General features: G+C 36.8%; 1 protein-coding gene across 2 annotated transcripts in view; it reads right to left on the reverse strand.

Annotated features, from left to right (window-relative positions):
* Positions 1-3,154: 3,154 nt before the first annotated feature.
* Positions 3,155-24,000, reverse strand: part of LOC110051314 (ras guanyl-releasing protein 3-like) — a 30,368-nt gene continuing 9,522 nt past the window's right edge. For both annotated transcript variants that reach the window (XM_089288364.1, XM_089288363.1), the window contains exons 5-18: positions 21,993-22,115; positions 17,076-17,238; positions 16,093-16,266; positions 14,732-14,848; positions 12,872-12,969; positions 10,648-10,825; positions 9,970-10,050; positions 9,106-9,237; positions 7,923-8,038; positions 6,817-6,955; positions 6,370-6,406; positions 5,833-5,913; positions 5,112-5,275; positions 3,155-4,380 (exon numbers count right to left, since the gene is read on the reverse strand). In XM_089288364.1, coding sequence (XP_089144490.1) covers positions 4,210-4,380; positions 5,112-5,275; positions 5,833-5,913; positions 6,370-6,406; positions 6,817-6,955; positions 7,923-8,038; positions 9,106-9,237; positions 9,970-10,050; positions 10,648-10,825; positions 12,872-12,969; positions 14,732-14,848; positions 16,093-16,266; positions 17,076-17,238; positions 21,993-22,115 — 1,774 coding nt within the window. In that variant the 3' untranslated portion in view covers positions 3,155-4,209. The remainder of the gene's footprint in view (positions 4,381-5,111; positions 5,276-5,832; positions 5,914-6,369; positions 6,407-6,816; positions 6,956-7,922; positions 8,039-9,105; positions 9,238-9,969; positions 10,051-10,647; positions 10,826-12,871; positions 12,970-14,731; positions 14,849-16,092; positions 16,267-17,075; positions 17,239-21,992; positions 22,116-24,000) is intronic.

Genomic DNA, 24,000 nt, shown 5'->3' on the forward strand with positions numbered 1-24,000 from the left:
AATAAAAACGCCCCAAAAAGTTACGTGCACGCTTACCATATTTGCATAACATGGTATAATAGCTCATGACGGCTAAGCCAAAGAAAACTCTTGAGTTGCATTATCCAGTGATCCAGGTTTGAATAAGTTTCATTGTTTTATTTTCTTTTAGCTGCCATTCTTAAGATTAAACGTCGAAAGCATCGAAATTTCAAACTTGGCTTCTGTCAAAACCAGACGGTGGGGATGTGTAGTATAGACTTTTGAATGGTTTTTTACGTTTTGTCATTGGATATGAAAACAAGTGCTATAATAAAAACTTGGACATAAAATTGTATCGTCCTTTATATTTATTTGATTGGAATGCTGAAATATCTCCACTTTTACTTGGCTTTTTGCCATGACCCCATGGGAGTTTTGGGCCGGGAACTTTAAAATATCACCATATTGCGAGAATGCAATCTGCCAGACAATCATGGCGAAATTGTTATCGCTTAGTAGCCCCGCTAAGTTTCACTGGAGCATGGCTACAAGCAATCCTGAGAGCTATCAACAGAAAGTTACAAAAACTTTGGCAAAATTCTGGCCTTCCTTTGCGCTAACGGTATCATTCTACAGGAAGAATGTTTCGTTAGGTCTTTTAGTGTGTTCCAAATGTCGTTGTCGTTTTATTATACATAAAGAACACTATTCCACGAAAACGCTACGAGTGGATGGAAAACGTCTTGAAAACGGCGAAAAATATGTCGGGATTCCACTTCTAGAAGCAATGCGAGAAATTAAACTAGTATAAATAAATAGTGAATGAGAACAGCGATTTTCGCTAAGAACCAAAATAAAATACTTAGAAAGGAGAGACGCGAAAAAATTAGCTTATAACCATAAATAATACATCAGTATAACAAGAAATAGAGAAAATTCTCCTTAATTTATGCACCATTATCCCAAGGCATCAGAGTAGAGGCGAGCTTTTACCCGGTTGCCATCGTTACATTCATTTATGGGCGGACAACTTTATTTAGTGTAACAACGTAATTAAAACCTATGGCGACCGAGATTTATATCTACATATTGCAGTTCCATTAATTTAAATACAATCAAAAAGCTTGGTATACAGGGACGGTTTCTCGTTGAATGGATTTAGATCCATCCTTCACATTTCTATGTAGGTTTAGCATTTACTCAAAATAACACAAGGCTACATCTGTATTTAATTTTAAATTCTTTGTGAATCGTCCGCGATTAATTTCTATTTGAGTTATCAAATGAAGTGGTCTTACCTTGAATTGTAGATTCCTCGCTCAAAATCCTCATCGAAAGCAAGGATTAAATATTAGAAAATACCAAACAAAGCCAGAAGGATTACTCACCCGATCAGAGTACAGCTATTTACTTGAAAACATTGTATATTGTAGTGTATGGATTGCATTAATTTTTAAACAAAGATCACCACCACTTGATTGACTGAATTTATTAGTTTGTACTATTATAAACCAATAAAATCTACTTTCGCTTTTAACGATCATGTGCTAACCTTGGAGATACTTTTCCATGAAAAATAACTTATTCAATGTAATGTCAGTGAGAGCGGAGTTAAATTTTTGACAGAGTATATAATAAGAAACGTTATCAACTAAAAACTAGTAAAATCCTCTAACTGGCTGGTCTACAGCGGAATTAGAACCCAGGGATAACGGCATATTTGCTTCTGCTGTGGTGGAATGGAAGCCTTGATAATATGTTGGGTGATGATTTCGGTAGGTTATCATAAATAAGCATACAGGAGTTTGGTTCACATAGATACTAACGGAAAAATCACATCCTTTGGAGTTAGACTACCTGTTCGATACTTCCACAAGCGCTGTTTGATCGAGCTCGGGGAGTTAATTATCACTCATTGAAAACAAGGGCAAGTCTGTCTGTTTTGGCAGACACTCTCTAAACGATTGCAGTCCAAAACATTCCATCAACGATTCGCATTTTTGTGTACTTTTAACTCTAAAATCAGAAACAATATTGTTTTCCTTGAAGAGCAATGTGTGCGCGACCGCATGCTATTAATATAACCAATCAGATTTGAAGATTTTCAATAGACCATGCTTGGTGTCTACTAACACGCGCATAGACAGTGTCATTGACACATGGTCTTCTTTGCATGATTGGTTTATCACCTGAAAAGAAATCGCAAGAAACAAGTTAAGCAAGGTGAACTCCAATAAGACACACTCAGAGATGATTTCCTAATGTGAATTTTTTATACCGTTAATCAACAAAAGTAAGAACGCTTGGTCGGAGGTTACACAAAACGAAACGGAGAAGTACGTTTACCGTGAATTTGATTTACATGAAGATAATTGTTTTCTTAGTTTGGGCAATCACATGATTATTCTTGTGCAATTTGGAATAAATAAGTAAGAAAAAAGGTTACAGGACGTTCCACGAGCCCGTAAGGTGTGTATAATTTGTTTTCATTGAAAAATTTACAAGTACTTATCTATTCCAAATTGCACTAGAATAATCATGTGATTACTTGCTAACAAAGCACTTGAACATAGACTACACATTAAAATTGATTTATTGGGAGGCGTTGTAGAGGCCATCTTCGTAAATTTTTTTGGGAATATATTCGCGAAACTCCCCATAATGTTAAACAATCTTCGGACGATTTTCAGAACTCTTCGGATCGGAAAGGTTCGGGTGATCTTCAGAGGTATTCGAAAATGTTCGGATGACATTAGTAACTCTTCGGAAAGATTTGGGTGTTGCTCGGAATTGCTCGGAAAAAAACCTAATTATCTTCAGCTACCTCGGAAGACTTGACGAACTTCGACATTCCTTCGAAATACCTCGGGTGACCGTCGAAGTCGTTTTAAAAGTGTCTTCGTACTAGTTTCGAACTTTGCACTGGTATTACACTTATACTGCTCTATTCTTGGGTACTGTTTTTAAGTACGTAATACAAATTGCTTTGTAATAACCTTTCGAAACAATACACGGCTTCATTAGACTAATCACTGTTAAAAGTTTTAGATTGAAAGACATGTGAAGGTGTTAAAGTGAAGAGAAGCAGAATTCGACATAAGAGACAGTTAAAGACATTTTACCCGTGACTCGTCCAAAGCTACAAAGAAAATCTACTAATGTAGTGTGATTGATGACCAATGAACAACTAAAGTAGTTTGAATGATATTTATTAAATCGACCAAATAATTTAATATAATTTATAGATCGCGCATTTACAAAGATAAGTTTCCTCGCTTAAAACGCTTGGAAACAATGGGATTGATCTTCACACCTATACGAGTTAACAAAATTAATAACTAAAATTTGTACCATTCCGAAAATAATAGCACTCAACTCCAGACATCGAGTTTTTTAGCAAGATTGCTGAAAAAAAAAAGTTTCCCTCTCACAAATAATGAATGTAAAATGTAACATTACGCTAAAGTTTTCTTTACGATAGAGACATGTAGTCCAGACGAATTTTGCGTCTGCCCTCCTATGCTTTCAAAGTCGTAAAGAACTATAAGTCGCACTAAGGAAATATTTCTTACGATCATCAATTCTTTGTCTTTATTTAGACATTAATTATTTTCTATATTTCACGCTCCCAATCCGTAATTGCGGTCGTCTTCCAAATTGATACATGTACATCTTGAATTTTTAAATTACTTAACCACAATTCCTTCTCTCTTAATGGAATGGAAAACATTATTTCTTCCTATTTTTCTTTTGGTTATCTTCTATCTGTACAATTTAAAGATGACAATAAATTATTCTACTGTGTTGACCCTCACTAACCATAATTTACACAAAGAGGCACCTGTATTATATTACACTTGCATGTTATTCCGTATGTTATTTTAAATAAGGAACACCACAAAAATAAAACGGAACAGAACGAAAATAGAATCGTCAATTCTCTGTGCGTGTGCCCTTTAGATACCCAGAATACCACTTGACGTAACTACAACATTATGACTTAAAACAACTGAACTATTGTTGAGAAGACATCATGATGACTGTCCTAGTTAAAACAATAAGTAGAAAATTACATTGAGATGTCTTGCCCATGTTACATTTTAGCTTGAATTTGTGAAATGTTTAGTAATGTTTGTAAATGAAAACATCACACGTTTTCTGGTGATTTACAATACTACAGTACAAAAGATTATTTCCGAATACGTCGCAGGACGTTTAAAACAAGGATTTTCCCTTTTCCAGCACGTCCTATACCTCCGTATCCTTCTGCATCTGTAAAGCGTCCATCTGCTCCAAGATAAAAGTAACAGTGTTTTGTCTCAGAGAATTCAGATGATTTTGCAACAAGCCTAACTTGTGTGTGGCGTCTTGTAAGTCCCTGTGAAGACGAACATTCTCCGCCAGGATTGCTTCATTTGCCTAAAATGTTTAATGAAAAAAACAAAATCAAGTGACATACACTCAGCTCAAGAATGATAATGATAACCATAAACAGAGTGTTTCTCCTTTGTTAACTACCAAGAGAGAACTATGCGCTATCAGACAACCTCCTGTGCAAAGAAAATGAAAGACCATATCCTTTGTTCGTTGACAAAATAACTCGGAGAGCACACAACAAGGTTTGATCCGAAGAGCTATTGCTCTTTGTTAGTAAGTTAATGTTTATAGCAGAGTGAAAAGGTTTAGTTAATAACAGAAGTGCTTCTTGGAGGTCACAACAAAAAGTGTATTTCGCTGGTTCCCCTGCCCCATCCCGCCAAGAGGATTCCGCTACCTTAAATTTGAGGTACCGGAGGAAAAAAAGCGAAACAATTTGCTAAAAAACTTTGAATGTGAATTTTTTTCAGTGTAGAGCAGGGTTTCCTGACCTCAACGCGATTGCTGTGTGCCCCAACAAAATCACGTGATGTTTTTTGTTGAGATGTCAATCGTAACCAGTGTTAATGGATACAGAGGGTAGAAAAACACAGTAGTGAGCGGAAAAATGGAAAAGAAAAGTATCTTCAAACTGGAGACAAAGTTCATCAGTCATAAGAGCTTTATTAAGGTGAGGGCAAAGATCCTGTTCAAATTCTTGGTAACATAAGCCCAGTAAATTTCAATGAGTGTCAACACTATCAACGAAGTAGTACGGCCTTTTATCTACTGACCTGCTGGGCACGAAGAAGTTGTTTGTACTGATCTACTGGTACACTGACAGACTCGCCATTTAAAGACTTCAGGGATTCCTCGGAAAATTGTTTGTGGAGCTTCATTTTGTTTTTCCATTTGGCAATTCTAAGTGTGTCCACTTTGTAAGGAGATTTTTCTACGCCTGAAACAGTTGATGAAGAAACAGTAAGTAGAACAATTCATTATATTTTCTGAAAAGAAGCCCCATTTATGAATAGTAGTAGTTCCTTGGTTATGAAACCTGTCCTATTCCAATCCTAGGGATTGGCATAAGCAAAGACGAGCCTGTTTCAATCACAGCGAATTGAGTAATTAAAGACGAGTCTATTTCAATCCTAGTGATTTCACCGAGGAGAGATAAGCCTTTTCCATCCTAAGAAAAGACCGAGGAAAGATTTATTGGTTATTGACCAAGCTTGTTCGGTCAAGATGGCTGGATATTGGCCAAGTTATTTTTTTCCGTGTTTAAAGACCAAGACGGAGTGGAGGTCCATAAATACGGAAAAATAAAAGGAGACCAATATCCAGCCATATTGACTGAACAAGCTTGGTCAATAAAGGATTTATTACACACGGCGGGTAATCCCGGGCGGGCAAGATGGCACCATCCAATCACAGCGTAGTATTCAGTTGATCTTGCCCGCTCACGGAGCTAGCCATATAATAAAAGCCTATTCGGATCCTGGGAGTTACTCTTACCATTCAACTGGTTAGGCGACTTCTGACGACATCCTCTAACTATCTCTCCTTTGCAATTCTTGTGGCAATTAATGTGACAAACTGGAAGAAAGCAATAGAATGGCAGTGAGGGAAGTGAAGAGGAATATGAAAAAGCGAATACAAGCGACGGCTGCCCATAGGAAACGAGGGAAAGTAGTCAAATTGGTTTAATGGACTGTTGAAAGGATTTGAGTCAAATTTAGCAATGTTAGGTATTTGTAATCCAAAAACCCAAGAGTGACGGATTTCTCCCTACAAGGCCAACACGTGCCATTGTGTTGTATCTAACGATCAGATTATGAAGTAAAGGCGACCTAACCGTCGGTAGAAATAAGCAAAGTCAATGGGTGATAATAACACTCTTAAAAAATCGCTCAGGAGAACAACACTGACTCCATTTGCGGAGGTATTTTCCTTTGTACTCAATACGCAAAAATGTTGCCAAACTAGAAATTGCCATTCTCTTTTGTTTATAATTTTGGGCATTGCATTGAAACACCACTTAAAAATTCTTGCCTTTACACCTGTATCCTTGCTTGATGATTCCCCATAGCTGAAAGATATTTAGAAAAAGCATGACGTTAGGAAGTTAGGAAGGGTATAGGACGGAAGAAGGGAGGAAGTTGGGAAGGAAGGAAGAATGGAAGGGAAGGAAGACAGGAATGAAAGCCGAAGAAAGAACCGCCTGATGAGACTACAATTAGCAAGATGGCGGCAAAAGAAACAAGCACTTTCTTCATGTTCCTGACTGTGGAACGCATGCACATGACGTCATGGCAGCCATATTGGTGTTCCAAAAGAATGACACGGCAGCCATGTTGGTGTACCAAACCAATCCTGTGGGAGTTCAACTCTTTTCTTACGTACATGTAAAGACTTTCGTTCGTTCCAATAAATTTGCATGGCTGCTGGACACGTGAGTGAATATGCTCTGTACAGTTTAATTATAAATGCGTTCCTTACCATGCCTGCACAATGGTCACAAAAGGTTGGTGTGAAGTACGTTGTTTCTTGAAAGGTGTGCGAAAAGCCTTTACTCAACTCGTGACAGTGCGCTTTCATAAAGTAATTCTTCATCTCTTCACGACTGATAACTCCATCACTACACAATGAAATCAGTCTCAAAGTTACTTCTGTTTATTAACTTGAAAATTATTGACGTCACGAGCAAACTAAAGCACACCCTGATCACGAATGAGGCATGCATAACTTGAAATTATCAAGTGGCGAAATTGTGACCGTTACTTCAAATCACAGAGCCATTTGTGCAAAAAAGCGAAGACACACAAAGTTTACAACGAACTGCAAGTTTCATAAACTTGATTACGAAAAGCGTGTGATTTTCGGTTTGCACACATGCATGCGACATATACTTTATATGTAATTTAACTGAATGTAGGGCATTTTATATTGTAAAAGCTACTCTGAAACGTGGGCTAAGATCTGGCAAAAAGTATCAAATTCATTGCATTCAGTGCACTAGCTACCTTGAACGCTTTTCTGGTAGGACTGGAGTGTGGCGAGAACTCAGTCAATTTCACCCTTTATCAAAACTTCAGCGGAAGTGCTAATTTTACTAGACATTTTTAAGGCAGGGGAAGAGGTGTGGTAGTGTATATTGTTACTAAATCTGTAACATTCGAAACTGGGGCAAAAGGAAATTTCCTTGAAAGCTTTTGAAAAATCCGTGAGAATTGTTGAATTTCCTAATTCAAGTTCCACTTATAAATTTCGAAAATTTTGGTGTACCTTGCAAGGTTGTCATGTTTTCTAGAAATTTCAGAAAACACTGTTCCATTCGCCATTAAAAATGTGCAAATTCAAACCGGAATTTTGGTCGAATCGAAAGTGGCCATTAATATTCATATTTACTTGTCTAACGTAAAAATACAACTGTTTTGCAGTCTACGTAACTACTTAAACTGCCAAACAGTCGTTTTTTCCCTATTCGGAAGGCGCGGAGCGCCATAAGCGTGATCCTCGTGTGTGAAGCGCGTGAGCCTTCGTAACTACTTGGACATTAAATCATCTGATGAGACTTAAGAACAAATAGCAAACCAAATTCTCACCGGTTAACATCGAGAACTCCAAATGAATCAATAAATGGAAAATTAGTAGCAATTGCATCAAACTCTTCTGTTGATATTGAACCATCTTTGTTTGTGTCATAAACTTTGAACACAGCCTACACAGAATACAAGAAAATAGTAAGTAAACATGTGGGATCACTTGTGAGTACAAGAAGCACCGTCATCAGTGGGGTACGCTACGAGCCACCTAGTGAATTGAAATAATATACATTGGGAGTAAACAACAGAAATTCATGTAGGCTTACGTTAGCTAGATGACTTTACGGTAGGCTAAGATTCTGGACAGCCTGTTCTTAAGTGCTCGTGGATGGCCAGTTACCGTCAAAATATCAGGGTTATTACATAAATGGTATTTAAGAGACGAGAATCACATTTCTTTTGTTATCATCAGTTTTTCTAAACTTGTGTTCAGTTTCCTTCATACAGTATTTTTTTTCTCTTACGGTGGCTCCCAATTGAATGATACATCCAAACAACCTCAACATAGAATCAAAGTGGCTATGAACGGAATCTGAGCCACTCAACTAGGAAAATGGATCGTCTCGCTCGGTGAGGAAATCGTTACACCTCCACGTCGAATATAACAAGACGCTTTAGCAAAAGTCTAACAGGAAGCGAAGGAGTGAAAGAGCGAAGGTAGGATCAAGCGAATCTCCCATCCATACCCACAACCAGGATTTTCCAAGTTAAAAAGAGGGTTTGTTTACATGGACAATCCCTCTATTAACATACGTTTACTCAACTATAGCCACAGGTAAGTGAAAATGTCAATATGTCCAGGGCCTAAGTGGTAAAGAAACAGGCATTTTAATACCTGAAAGTTGTTTTACATAAGAGCATCCCTGTCAGTATTTGCCACTATAAAAACGAGAGGAAATCTGGGGCGAGTTCAATCTCCCAGTGGCTTGTGGGATCGTTATTGGGAACAATATAGCCTCTTGTCTTTTGCTTTGTTCCAAGTAACGGTCCTACATGCCGCTGCCTTGTGCCTCAGTTTCAAAACGAGTCTTCATCCAAACCCTTTTATATGAAAATGAGTTTGATCTGTATGAAAATGAACCTGTAGGGGGAACACATTTCCATATCAATGGTTTCGCACGAAGACTGTTTTTGACACAGAGCCAAAAAGCAATTCCTCTAACTTAACAAATATGCTACCAACCTCCACCATGGATGCAACATGTTTCTCGGATGTCACAGGATCAGGTGTTGTGTCTAACAATCCAGCCGCCCAATCAGCAAACATCACATATTGTTCACCACTTGACTCTACACTTCCAAGACTTGCACAGCTCTTAATAAAGTGATCACAAAGGCACTGTCATCCTTCATTATGTCACAAAACAAATCATTCTTTTTCCAATAGAGATAATATTTTTATTATCGTTGCCTCTCAGCTCCTCACAAAGTCTTTAAAGGGGCTTTTTCTTTATTATAGCTTTACACATTGCTTATTTGTATCATCGGGATGACTTGTGTAAGTTGAGCAAAATTCATCAAAGAACACGTCCAACTGCGCGAGCTTCAAGCAGCTTACAAGCTAAGATGTAGACTACAGTTGAACCCTGCTATATTGAATTCTCAGGGGAAACAAAAAGTAGTTTGAAATAGTGGGAGTTCGAAATACCTGATAGTAAATGACTGAAGGGCAGACCCAAGGGAAATGCTTTTGAGTTTGAAATAAATATGGGGAAAGAATATTCAAAATAATCGAGAATAAATTAGCAGGGTAGCAAATTAGCAACTATAACTATATGGGTTGTTGACCAACCGTGGTGTCAAAATGACTGGATAATGGCCAAACTTTTTTCTTCTTTATGAGGCAAGTTTCAAAATCCAGCTATCTTCACTTCATCTTACTTCAGGAGAAGGGGTCAGGGATTGAAAAATTTCAGTCATGACTTCACACCTCAAAATAATGGTCGGGAGATCACTAGCTGACATCTTATGAGGCGTAAATACCAAAATAATCATCATAAAACTTCAAGATGTAATGGAATGAATATTGCATCACTAGTTTTCTTACAGAATGACTGTGCATTCTTGGTTCCCTTGCAAGAGATAATTCATACAGCTCTTCGTCTGTGAGTCTGGGTTGTAGTGAGACCTGAAAAAAAGGTGGAGCAATTGTTAGTATTGTTTTTTGACCTTTCAGTAATAATGGAAACTTAAGTCACACAGTGTAGTGAAAGTGCAAACTTAGCAGACACAAAATATCAGGGTAATCTAATTTAACTATAGATGCAGAATTAATATGAATATTTTCCGAAATAAATCTTGATTATTCTGACAAAAAAGAGGAAAACATTAATTAAACCCATTTTAATATTATACATAATGTTATACAGTTATGGTCCATAAGGGGATATAAATTTTTAGTCTGAAATAGGATAATTTTAATTTATACTTTGCATTCTGGCCTAGAGTAAGTTGTGCTGTTTAGATAAAATTAGTTTTTTTTCCCAATCAAATTCAAAAATTTAAATCACTTCTCTAGTGTTTATGCATAAGTGACCATCAAGGTTTGACATTTAAGGTAATTGCCGACAGGAAGTTTGACTGTATAGCAAAAGAAACAAAACAATAACTACATTTAATTTAATTTTAAAATACCAAAATTTAGAAAGTATTAATTTTATCCCTTGAACTGTGTAACAAAAGTGCATGGAATTTTAAGTTTAAATTGGTTTGATATCAATCTTACCCGTAACATTTTGATGAGTTCCAAATTTGGCTGCAAAGCTGGAAGTGAGGTTTGCACCTGCAGTAGTCGTGACATGATATTTGATAAACGAATCATCTTCTGTACATTAAGGAGATGTCCATCCACGGTGTCAGGGAGTGCAGTGTGCAAGGCAATAAGATCTTTTAACTGAATGCCTGTAGAAGTATTAGTATTAAATAATTCAAGATGCTGTCACCAAATCAGATGTTCAGTCTCACTGTGATTAATAGAGTTTCACAGCACCATATACCCTCAGTCATTCTGCAATTCAATCAGTGAGTTACACAGGGAGTCAATGTACTCGTAGGGTTACAGACAAGTTTTCAAGACAAGGTGTCAATTAGTCATTACGAATTCCAATAGGTTGATTCCCACTGCTCCCACCAAATCATTGTAAATTTTCCATTAATTTGTTGGGTTATGTAGCCGATCTTGTTGGGTTTTTGACCTGGGACCGCTCATTTATCTGGAACACTGACTGGTATATATTTGTTAGTAGCTTGTACATGTACATAGAGTAATTATTGTATCTGTTTCTTTAATTTGTTTTGTATCATTGAAACAATGTCAGTGAGTCATTTAACCAGTCCATGGGTCAGTCAATTTGTTTGTCTGTCCATCACATCTGAGGTTGTATTAAATGAACTACTTAAGACGGATTCCGCTCAAAGTTCCAGCAATAAGTGCAAAAATTATTTACTAAAAATCTACTCATAGCACAGTAACTCTTGGAATACTATTTAAGGTCATTCCCCACATTTGCATCGCGTATCCTTACTGCGCATAATTTATGTCGTCATTAGCGTGCGCTTGTGAACGCGCACATATTGAAAACATGACAGATTTGCCTTGATATTGGGCTCTGTTAGTTGAAAAATGGTTCTAACTCACCAACGAGCACAGGTACCCCAATTTTTTTCCCAGTCATTGTAATCAACTAATCATAAGCTTTGCATGAGAAAAGACTGATCTAATTTCTATTGCTGAAAATTGAATAAATAAGAAAAATAACAGATACACTGTGGTCTTTTCTATTTTGCAGTTTGGTACCACGTCAAGAAATTTGGTTCAAATTTTTAATCAAGGATTTAGCTTTGTCTGAATCAAACTTAACACAATGTATTGACTGTAGGTTAATGCATGTTCTTATGAGTCTGGGCTCACAAAGATTTTACAATTACTGGGAATGCGTTCTTATAATAAGCATTAAATAATGCCAAAATGGGGCATTTTCAATGCCTCACTGCTTCTTAATGAGCATGGGCACCCCCCTTTTTTATTTCAAAATTTAAGTTATCATTTGACAAATATTCACTGGGCAAAGTTTGAACAAACATCTATTGTCACTTTTATTTCAGAAGAATTACCTTAAAACAACTCACTTTAGTTCATTTCTCCCAGTGACCCCACGATTAAAGTCTCAAGCATTCTCAAGAAAGTTAATGTCAAACCTCATGAGAATGCTCAAAGCGTGTGCTATTGTGTTTCTAACTAACGCAAAACGTCTGTTTTAATTGAAATATGAATAACTTCAACTTAAATTTTCTCTCGTGGGGTCAGCTTAAGAGCTTAAGTCTCGATAAGTTCTTCTTAACTGTATTCAGAATATTATCATGCCATGAGGCTTCTTTGGTAACTTAATTTTTGCCATTGTTGCTCGAATGTTCTGCAGAAATCATCTTAATCTTTTAGTCACATACATGTTATATGTGGGTTAATTACTTTGCTCTAAATATTAAAATTATGTACCAGTGGTGGGAAAACATATTATGTACTAAATTTGTGAACTCACCTCTGTGTTCATTTCCAACACAGGTATGTTACAGCAGATGGAGGATTGAAGAAAACAGAATAGAGAAAATATGAACAGATTGAGCACAAAAACAACCTTGTCACAATTACAACACTTTATCAACAAAACAATCCTGAGTCAATGCATATGAGTCATGGAATATTAGTGGCATCTCCAAAGAATGTAAATTCACTGATAACTTGTCACTGCATGTACTAAAGCAAGGGTGGTGGTCTTAGTTGCGAGCGGTAAACTGAAAAAACAATGCGCTGCATAGTCACCAAGATTGATGCATGTTTTCGTGCTCAATCCAGAGCTGAACTGAAAAAATTTATTTTCAGTGACATTTTGTCAAGTAATATTATAGTAATAATTACAACTTGCAAGTATGATTCTTAGTCTAGAACTTACAAAATAGGAATATAGAATCCAGTACAGTTATTCAAGGTTTTCCTATAGGATGCGTAGTTTCCATTGGAAGACAAGAACTCCATTAACAGTTTGAGGTACTAAAGAAAAACAAACACAGTAAGTCAGACACACTTCATGCAAGGGCTGCAGTCTTTCAATGTAATTATGAGTCATCTGTTTATGTTATAAGTCATTTTGAATTCTGTAGAAATAAAAATAAATAGGTAAATACCAGTGCATAACCAATCAGTGACAACATCATGGGCATGAGTGATAATCCCTCCACATCTGCTAATGCTGATTGGTTATAAATGCAATGGTATTTATCTGTTTTTATTTTTACTATTTATTAAATGAATGTATTTGGCTTTAAAGCTAGCTACTGCTGTTTGCATGTCTGCTTTAAGGACCCATAACTGATCTTTTTGAGCCATTGCTATGGAAAATTTATTCTCATATAACCTCATCATTTTCAGTTAGTTCAGAGTTATTTCATGCGTTTTAATTTTTCATGATCAGTAACACCAGTGAAGACCTTATCAGGTCACGCCTATGGTCATGTGACACAAAAAATGTAAAGGCATCCCGAGGCATAATACTTAATTGATTCTTTGATTTAATTAATATTTCAATTTTAATCCTCAATACTGTTGCTATTCACAATTGAAGGCTTTCAAGCAAAAAGGGCGTATATAGCATTTTGGGCCGATTTTTATTTTTTGCAGGATCGAGCTAATTTTTGGCAGACTGACTTGTTTTGTACTTGTTGCGTGATTGTTTTTGTTGATTTGCACTTCATTTTCGAGAAATAACGTATGCAAAAAACTCAGTTTTCCAAGGGTATCTTTTGGAGATCTTTTGTTGAGCGAAAAACAAAAGAAACCTTTGTTTTGCTAAATGATGAAGTCACCGAAGCGTGGTATTTGCTGCTAGTTTTATAATTCATATAATTACACAACTCTCTTACTGTTGCTTCGTTAGCGCAAGCAAATAAGGCGCTGAACGGGCCAGATTCAAGTTTGTTTTGTTGTAACACCAGTTCAATACCAGGTCAGTTGATTTTTTTTTCTGGTCTATTTCTCTACTTCTTTCAAAAATCAAAACATCTATTTAAAAAAAAAAACGTGCTGTTGAAGCTGCTAAAAGTAACCGTTTAAGTTTGTGCTGCGTCAAAATCCACCTTGGAAGGATTCGCTCCAAAAGATGCCGCTCGGAAAACTGAGTTTTTTTGCATACGTTATTTCTCAAAAACGAAGTGCAAATCAACAAAAACAATTATGCAATGATGCTTTTCATGTCAAAACGAGTCAGTCTGCCAAAAACTAGCTCGATCCTGCAAAAAATAAAAATCGACCCAAAATGCTATATACGCCCTTTTTGCATGAAAGCCTTCAATTCTTTTGTTTCATTTCTAAAAGGTCAGATTTTGGGAGGATTTCAAAATATTGAATGCAAAGCTATATTTCCATGAAAAACCTGCATTTCTTTTGGTATTTAAAGAAAACAGATTAGTGTTCCTGGTGTCTATTGGAACTTAGCCTATTAGCGCTTGTGTAGTTCACACTACTAGCCGCACTCCAATAAGATCAAACAAAGCACATGATAGCCACGCGGAGATAAGTTTTTTTTCTTTTTCACTTGTTTCTCTGTTTTTCTCTTATTTCTTATTTTGTTTTTGCTGTTACTTTTTTACATTGCATTTTGGGAAACACCAAGAAAAAAACATCCAATTGCAACCAAATTTGCACGCTATTTTTCTCAAGTGTGAGCGTGTGCATTAATCGGTTAATGGGTCCTTGATATGGGAGATCAAACTGTACTATAATCTGAGTGAGTTTAGCTAGGTGGAAGAATTAGTACCTCGCGACAATCTTCTGAGAGTAGCTCCTGAGTTTGTCGTAAGCGTGACAACACTGAGTTTGTCAGTCCTCCAGCCACCGCCATTAAACCATTAAAATTCTGGAGTTCCTTCAAATGCTTGGTAAAGAAAGAAGCACAATGACCACAGCAAAAATCAAAAGACTTTTCTTAGTTACTATGACAAGGAATAACCTTGTGACTTATGTGTACACCATTAGCTCAACGTATGTAATTCTGTATATAAGGAAAAATAAATAATATGGACAATTTTTGGTTATATGTACCTTGAATAGCAAAATGTTGTCTGGAGTTTGTTAAGCGGCTAAATCCTGATATTGTAACACTTTCTAGCAATTGTGCTACAATTTTCTGTCTCACATCAATACCTTGTAGGTACTTATCAGAAATTTTCATTTTTTTCATTTTATTTATTTATTCCATTCTAAAATTACAAAGATAAATATAAAGTAGACAAGTAAGAGGAGAAATGGAAAACAAGGGCATCTAATTAGCTTGCTATATTTTTGCCCTTTTCCATTTCTCCTCTTATCAGAAATACCTACATGTACTGCCCTGCCCAACAAGGTCGTGATTTATAGACTCCTGAACTACAACAGAATATTCGAAACATCTCTACAACCAGATGTAATATGTGTGTTCAATTTAACCAAAATTTCCAGAAATGCCAGAACAAAGTCCATCAGAACAGACAATTCTGGTCAACTTCTTGAGGTTGTCTTTTATCCACAAATTTGGAATTCTGCAAAATTTTTGTACGTGTAGGCCCTAGCTAGTTCCTCTTAAGCTGGAATTGTTGCCTCCACCAAAACTTCAAGAATTGATCAAGATGGTAGTGTTGCCAACCTTTAAACATTGTTCCCAGTTTTGTATCTTTTTTACTTCAACACATATTGATAAGAAACAGGGAAACATATGAAGAAATGTTTGATCATCACAGTTATATACACAACTTAAGCAGTTGTGAAACAATTTCAGTAATTGAAGCCTGGGAAAAAATAGCACTGCACCGGTATCACAGGGGACATGGGTTTGAATCCTGTTCAAGTCTCAATTTTTTTTCAGGATTCAACCTCACAACTGCTTAAGTTGTGTAATGCATATAGCTGCAATGAACAATAATGTCGTCATATCTTTCTCCATGGTTCAATTATATGATATTTCATATATTCACTTCTAAACAGGGAAACAGTTGCCTGTGCTACCTTAGGCAATGCCCTGTCAACATTACTCGACCTGGTTTTTGATTGCCTACCCCACTGCACAAAACCATGAACTTCAAGTTGCTTTTCCAGGTATTTGAGTATGGGTATCTGATTGTTTAAGAGAAAATTATAACTTACTTTGGCTGTTTGCTGAAACTTTTCGATACAGGAAGCTCTCTCCTGGGGTGTAACACAGTTCAAAACCATTGCTTGTACCCAACGTGATAAGCCATTGAAAAGAGCTACATATCTCTCAAGATAAGTTGTTTCCCCTAATTTTCCAGTGCAAACATAAGTCTTCCACTCTGAAAACTAATAAATAATGTTATTTACATATTAACTACCAATTAAACCAAGAGTGAAGTTTTTATAGGAAAATCTCAAACCGAGACCTTGCCATATACTGACTGAGTGATAGTGAGGTCAACACGGCAAGGCCAAGGTTTGAGACTTTCCGGTAAAGACAGAAAGTTCAAGGTTTGTTATATGGCTTTTTACTTTGTTTCTGCAGGCCTGTAATCGGCCTGTGGGCATTACAGGAGAATACTGCTCTTGGCAGTAGCCAATCAGAATGACCATTATATCAGCCACAAACACAAGCCATATAATAAAATCTATAAAGGTCTCCATCGAAAATGTCACACATCAAGCCCACAGAACATTCTGATTGATACATTCATCTTCTCAGTGGTTTCCTATGAGTGCTAGCCTGGGCTTACCACTATTTATTTTTTGGTATAAAGTAAAATAAATAAACACTGATGAAAAAAAAAACATACTTAAGAGGTTTCTCAAGTAACCAAACTGTCCATCTTTGAGAAACAGGAGCACCACCATTACCAATCCAGTAGAAGCCTCAACCCTGGAAATGTTGTCATATGTTGTCTTGGTTATAAATTTCTTTTGTCTCCAATCACCACACTATTTGTACATTTACGAATACATTTTCCTGAGTTGAGGCCAAATATTAGCAGTCTAAACATGTTTCAATGAGTTTGGAACTCAGGGCTTGCATTGACTAACCTCACTGAGGGCCAACTGAAATACTAACCTACAGAAGAGTTGAGATTTTAACATGAGAAAACAAACCATCAGGTTGTATACAAAATGTGCATACTTACTGGTATTCTGCGAAGCATTCTGTACTCAAGATATGTTAGTTGCTCTGCAATAGTGTTAGCTGATATGTCCTTGAAAGCCAAAGAACTTTTCCGTTGATCCAAGGGAGGGTGCTCAGTGCCTGTAAGACCACTTAAAGCACGATTCCTCATTTCCTCAGCACAGCTGTTTGCAAAATTGAAATAACATACCATGATCACGAGGAACTAACAAACTACTGCTGGTGCATCAACAAGCACCTAAATTTTATTGATAATGATTGTTTTTGTTTTGCTCTGCACTCATGTATGCTCCTACCAAGTAGTAAGGCTACCCAAATGATTTTCTCATAAATAAGACTCTGAAAACATTAATTTCCTACACAGAAATCAGTCTAACAAGACAAAACTACAGTACTGCTCAAAAGTTACCACCATCTTGCAAGACGAGATTCTCATCTTGTGAGAGCTTAAAAAAACTGTAAGTGCCACTACTTGAATTTCTCGCGAGATTTTAATAGCCTATTGTAATGCAAACTTGCAAGCATGCAGAAAATTAGCCAAGCATAACTTTGTGCCCTCCAACGAAGTGTTTGCCTAACTCTGTTGTTTGTTTATTATGATCACTTGAGGTTCGACTCTTAAACTTTTCAAATCTACTTGGCTCAAAAATCGTATCCAAGAATATGCTGCAAAGCTTTCTAATTTAAATGGAATTCACGTCATTCATGGGTTTAAGGAAAAGTGCTTAAACCTGTACGAAGAAAGTTTTCCTCTTTTGGCAATTATATAAAGTGAAAGTCGTGGATATTGAAGTTATTAACTTGACTTTTACCGGTCATTTAGAAAGGTTTGTAGACCTGGAAGAAAGCAGTGATGAAAATATTTAACAGTTTCATGTTTGAAGGCAAATACGTACAGACAGTTCTTGGCTTTTGTGTCATTCACATTTTCAAGGTCAACGAAATTGATCATTTAGATCGATGATCAACAGGTGTTATTGACTCTTTGCTTCTTAGCGTGTTCAGTAACACAACTAATCTTTAAGAGACTACAATGTGCTTCTTTTACTGGGTAAACATTTGTTTATGAACTCTTTCAAATCTAGATTATGTTTAAAGTGCCTATGAAGTAAAAAATAATTGCTGCTTATTTGAAAGGCTTTTCAAAGTAAAAAAGAATGGCATTTTCCTTTTTGGAATATCTTTTTTCGTTTGAGAGATATTTACGTTTTTGTAAGGAAAGTGATGATGTCATTGGTGGTTCCACTAAAACAGCACAACACTCAATCGAGAATAACTCTAGAAATATTAAAGCAGTGTTCTTTTAACTTGGCACCAGAAATGTACAGAACAAAAGAAACATAATGACACCTGTCATGCCATTGCCATGACAACAGTTATGCCACTGGTTCTGTTTTAATTAAGACTAAAATTCCCAGATTTTATCTTAAACAAGGATCATTCACTCCCACCAATCTAATGGGGAGAGTTAAGACAATATGGGAATCATGTGTGTTCTGAGTAAGACCCTCTGTCCCACTTTAAAAGGTTGCAAATGGGGATATTTGGTTTTTCAGAGAAAGAGACTAGAGCCAAGAGTATTGCCTTGGCAACAGCATCGTAGGTGTCATTCAGTTTCTTTTGTGATGTACATTGCTGGTGCCAAGTTTGAAGAACACTGCTTGAATATTTCTAGAGTTATTCTCGATTGAGTATTGTGCTGTTTTAGAGGAACCACCTATGACGTCATCACTTTCCTCATTTGCATAATACAAAAATGTGAATATCTCTAAAACGAAAAAAGATATTCCAAAAAAGAAAATGCCATTCTTTTTTACTTTGAAAAGACTTTGAAATAAGCAGGAATTATTTTTACTTCATAGGCACTTTAAAAGCGTCATTTGTTTCCAGTTTTTCAATTGATCGACTGAACAGAAGTGGTTTGTTGCCACGTATGGTCGACAAACAAATTTTATAACCAACAGCCGTTAATTTTTGGTTTTTGACTGGATAAACATTTGCGATTAAAACTTCTATAAAGCTCTTCCTCTTCCACATTTTGAAAGACTTCTGTTTCGTCCTAGCGTTCTCCAAAAGCATTCCATTGATTGACTGAACTCCCTCACAGATTTTGACAGAATTCGATAAAATAAAGCATTAGTTCTTTGACTTTTAAACGTCTGCTAACACATGTAAAACTTATAGGAAGCCAGTTTATACTTTGAAAGCATCTCTTTTTTTTCCATTTCAGATTGCTCAACTGACTTTAACTTTCTTGCTACATGTAAGCACAATCAACAATTAAGTGAATTTGGAATCAACAGACTAACATGTAGTATGAATACTTCAAAGTAGTTTACAGGGGTTTTTTGAAGGGAAGAGATTGGATTGCATTGGTCATGACTTTTATTGAATGTGGCTCCTAAAGGTACCATTGTTGTTCTCAAAAAGAACCGTTTTGTTTTCAGTGCCCTAAGGCCTTGGTGCTGGATCACCATTGGGACAACCTTCTTCAAGTGATTGATGTACATTGTACACTTTTCAGCCGTCATCCTCTCCTTCCAGAACCTAGTAATTCCTTCAAGTAGCTGCTCTTTAGTTGTGGGCTTTACTATTGTTCGCAGAAAATGTTTTAGCTCATGCCATAACATCTCTATGGGATCGAGGTCAGGGCTCTCGGGAGGCATCTTCCACCAGTAAATCCCACTTGATTTCATGAATTCTTTCACCTGAGCCTGCTAGTGTGTTTAGAGTTGTTGTCTTGTTGGAATCTGTGAGCATCAGGAAATGTTGCTCAGATGAAAGGAAGCAGGGTTCTGCCGAGGATTTCTTTGACGTAAAACTTGACGTCCATGCATGTTTCCAGTAAACGCAAGGACCCTCGTTGCACCGCGTTTAGAAATCCCAGCCCAAACATGGACTTTGTAGGGATGTTTTGCACGACCATTGAACTTCGGCGGTTCCCATTTGCGTCTGAAACTCAGCTTGGCAAGAGAATTGTTGAAACTATTTTTCAACCTGGGCACTGGACAGCTGAAATAAATTGTTCGGGGACAAGGGGGAAAATGCTATTAGATCAAGGGGAGCTGGGTATAGTTAGAAAGTATGTGTTTAAGTTGTATCCCTGCAGACAAGCGCAGGAAGATGCGCAATGGCGCAAGTGCATTGTCGCGATAGACGAGTGTTTACGCAGGGCACACTGAGAAAAGGTAACAGGCAACAATAACTTTTGGGAAATGAAGGGCTTTTGAAAAGGTAGTTAATTAGAAATTAAGTTTGCTGAATTGCAGGATTTTATTTGGTTTGAACTACATGTTTTCTCCAAGGAAAAATTTCTTTATCTGTCATTGTCACATGCTTTATTGACTTATTATGTTTTCAAATATATTGTCATACAAAAAATTTGTAGGTTTTTGCTTATTAGTATTAACCCTCAAGGACATGAAACAGTTCATAGTATACTTGCTTAGGATTTTTAGTATTACATGTACGCTTGGTTGTAACCAGTAGTAGTATATCAACAATAATTCTAAGTATTACACTTAGTAGTAGTATTCTGTATAAATTGTAATAGTGATAAACATGTATTACAAAACTGGAGTAACGTTTTATTAATATTTCCATCTCCCATTCATTTGCTCAGTTTTCAAACTATATTTCTCAGCTAATCTTTTTATATGAGGAGCCCCATTCCACTTGCCGCCTATAGCCTAGCCTGGCGAGAAATACTTCTTTCAAATTTTCTGGTCACCGTAAAGAATCCTTTCCTTTCGACACGTCTTTCCCAATCATGTGCGTTTGTTATGAAACAATGTGTAGTCACATTTTCAATTTGTATGTGATCAAGTTGAAGTTTTTTCATCTATACAGAAAACAATGAGTTCCAGTTCAATGGACTCACACAGGCATGAAATACAAATTCAATGCACCGAGGAATAACTCTGAGTAATTGGAGAAAGATTGAAACTTTACTAAGTGCTTTCCATAACAAATCAGCTTGTTCAATTCTGGGGATAGTACAGATCTTACAAAACAAGTTTCGTTTCAATTCGCTCGCACGCATGTAACATGGAAATTCAACACATTAAAAGCCTAAAACTACATGCAGAACATTTCACCAAGCGGTGCGATCAATGTTACACAATAGTTTGCTGATGTCGTGGTGTTTGTTTCTTCATACATGTAACTTCTTTTCTTCATAACTCCAATCCTTTAAAGTTCTTCATTTGTAATGACAGTGTTGAATCTAGCGAAGCAAGTTTCAATTCAAGACGCTGTATTATTGGGAACTTCAGGAAGCCTACATCGCAACAAACGCGTCGCGAGAAATTAATTATTTCCTTGGAAGCCAATTGCCTGTAATTTATTCCAAAATATACGTTTCATTGGTTCTCACGAGACGAGACTCTGGTCTCGCATGACGAGTCTCTCATCTCTCGAGACGAGACTCTTGTCTCAAGAGACGAGAGGTGGTAACTTACTTTTGAGCGGCACTGTCAACAAGGATGGTTCATTTTGAGAAAGATTAAATCATGGATAACAAATTTAGTGGCATTTAAACATGAAATATTTTGCCTCAAGATTGCTATCCCAGTTGCAGCTTTTTTTTAGTAGGGGAAGTAGACATGCTTCAAAGACTAGTAGTTGTAAAGCTTGGAGGTGTCAATGACCTACTCGTCTTGTCACACTTTAAATGACTCAATATTCTACTGCCAAGGGAGCACTTTTGTAAAAAAACACTAGATGTACAAAATTCCAGAAAACATGCCAACCCTTCCCAGGGAAGTTTTTTTGAGTGGAACCCCCACCACTCAGAAATTCCAGATTTGGGTTTTGAAACTGTGCTAGTCCCCATCAGAATTTCTAACATCCTTCCTCAGCATGGGCATTTGGTATTTCCTGGAATCATATAACATATGTGACTGATAGTAGCTCTTACACATTGGACAGATGAATGATATCTTTCTCCTCTTCACATTCTACTTTTTCATGAAACTCAGTCAATAATGCGGTGAGTTGTTCATCTTTTTTGAAGTCAGAACCATAGCTGGATATCCAAAATCTGTAAAATAAAACATGAGTGTCCATAGGTACATACAAAAAAGCATTTCGAAATAAATGGGTTAAATTGTTAGAAACTAGTGATAAAAAAGCGACGGTTTGATCTCTGTGAGGTCATCAAAATTCATATTTAGTTAGCAAATATTGGTAAAATTTAAAACATGGGAATGTCAAAAGTGATAGAATATTCCAACAAAAGTAACTAGACACTAAAAGAGTTTAACTCAATTAGAAATGTAACTGACAATAACTCTTACCAGTACATAAAATACTTAAAAAAAACCCAGAGGACTTACATTAGACTTAACTAAGACGATAAAATGATTATGTTAACAAACTAACAAAGAAAAGAAATTTCAATATCAAAATAATCTGCTCTACATAAATAATAATGCTTTAATAACCCACTCACCCATGCCTTTATACTGAATGATACAGAGGAACCTCTACTAACTGTCACTTCGGTTTACGGTCACTTTGTTTCATCAAAGAGTCACTTTGTTCCACCAAATAGTCACTTCGTTCCAAAGAATACTCACTTCGTTCCAGAGGCAAGCTAAGCTATTAAACTTTTATTCTCGATAGATTTTTCTGAAAATTTGAAGTTAACGAATGCTTGGTCTGTTTCGAATCTTCGTTTATGAACGAGTTACTCCGCAGCACAGCTAATAAATGTGGCATCGATGTACCAAGACTTTGAACGGGCAAGGAACTCGAACTGCAGATTGGTGGCGAAAACTAGGTGTCTCTGACCCCGCAATCTGATGTCAGCGCTCAGGAACTCTGATGGGATATGGTCTGCTGCAATTTCAAATTCCAAGTCCTGGGGATCTTTTTGGTCTGATGCAAAGATTAAACACTTTCATTGGGATATTTCTTCTAGTTTACTTTTGTAAGTAACCTAGAAGTTTGTATCGAATCAACATTCTATCCACGTTAGGTGTTTAGTAGCTTTGTAAGATTGGAAAGATTTGTAAGATTTCCCCTTGGAACAAATTGAAGTGACTATTCTTTGGAACGAAGTGACTCTGATGGAACGAAGTGACTAATGGATAGAATGAAGTGACTTGGAATGAAGTGACCATGGAACAAAGTGACCGGATAACATCACCTCTCTACAATAGCTGCACACTCTTTTTGGCCCTGAGGACAGTTAATGCATTGTACATTCACTCTAACTTATTTTAGCCTCCCTACAGTGGTTACCTCTTCACAACAGCAATGGCCACTTAAGTGCTTCCCTTAGGGACCGTTCATTTTTTATGAGGGAGGGGGGGCTGGTGGGATTTGGGAAGCACCATTTAAAAATCGCATGACCCCCCTCAGCTTACCAATTTTTTCACATGGCCCCCCCTTATAGCGGTCATTTTTTGGGATGACCCCCCCCCCCAAAAAAAAAAAAATTGAACAAACAATATTTGGATTTCAACTTTTTTAATATTTCTCTATTATCCCCCTACTTCACGTTATTGTGCTCACTATGAAGACAATATTTACAATCTCTATACGACAGAGAGCTGTTGTTTAAAAAACAAATCAAAAGAAAGAGAAGTCAATTTCTGATCTCCTAGTTATGGCTCGCCCTGAGCGTGTGGCATTTGGCCTCTCATTGGCATCTTCCTCATCTGAATTGATGAATGCAAGAATGACGTCACTTGAGTCATCTCCTCCCCCAGAGTCAATGGCATCACTGTCATACTCATCATTGTCACTTTCATCCGTTTCACTGCTGTCAGCACTTGCCCTGTTGTCATTTTTTGTCAATGTCCTGGCATTTCTCAGTGTTGGTTGGCCAGCTCTGAGAGGACTCTTCTGCTGCAAGCATGAATGTCTTACAATTGCCTTTACTTTCTCACTCTTGCTGCTTTTCAAATGCTGCTTCAGCC

This window comes from Orbicella faveolata, unplaced genomic scaffold (genome assembly GCF_042242905.1).
Source record: "Orbicella faveolata isolate gen_17 unplaced genomic scaffold, um_ofav_v1 contig_15, whole genome shotgun sequence".
NCBI classification, from domain to species: Eukaryota; Metazoa; Cnidaria; class Anthozoa; order Scleractinia; family Merulinidae; genus Orbicella; species Orbicella faveolata.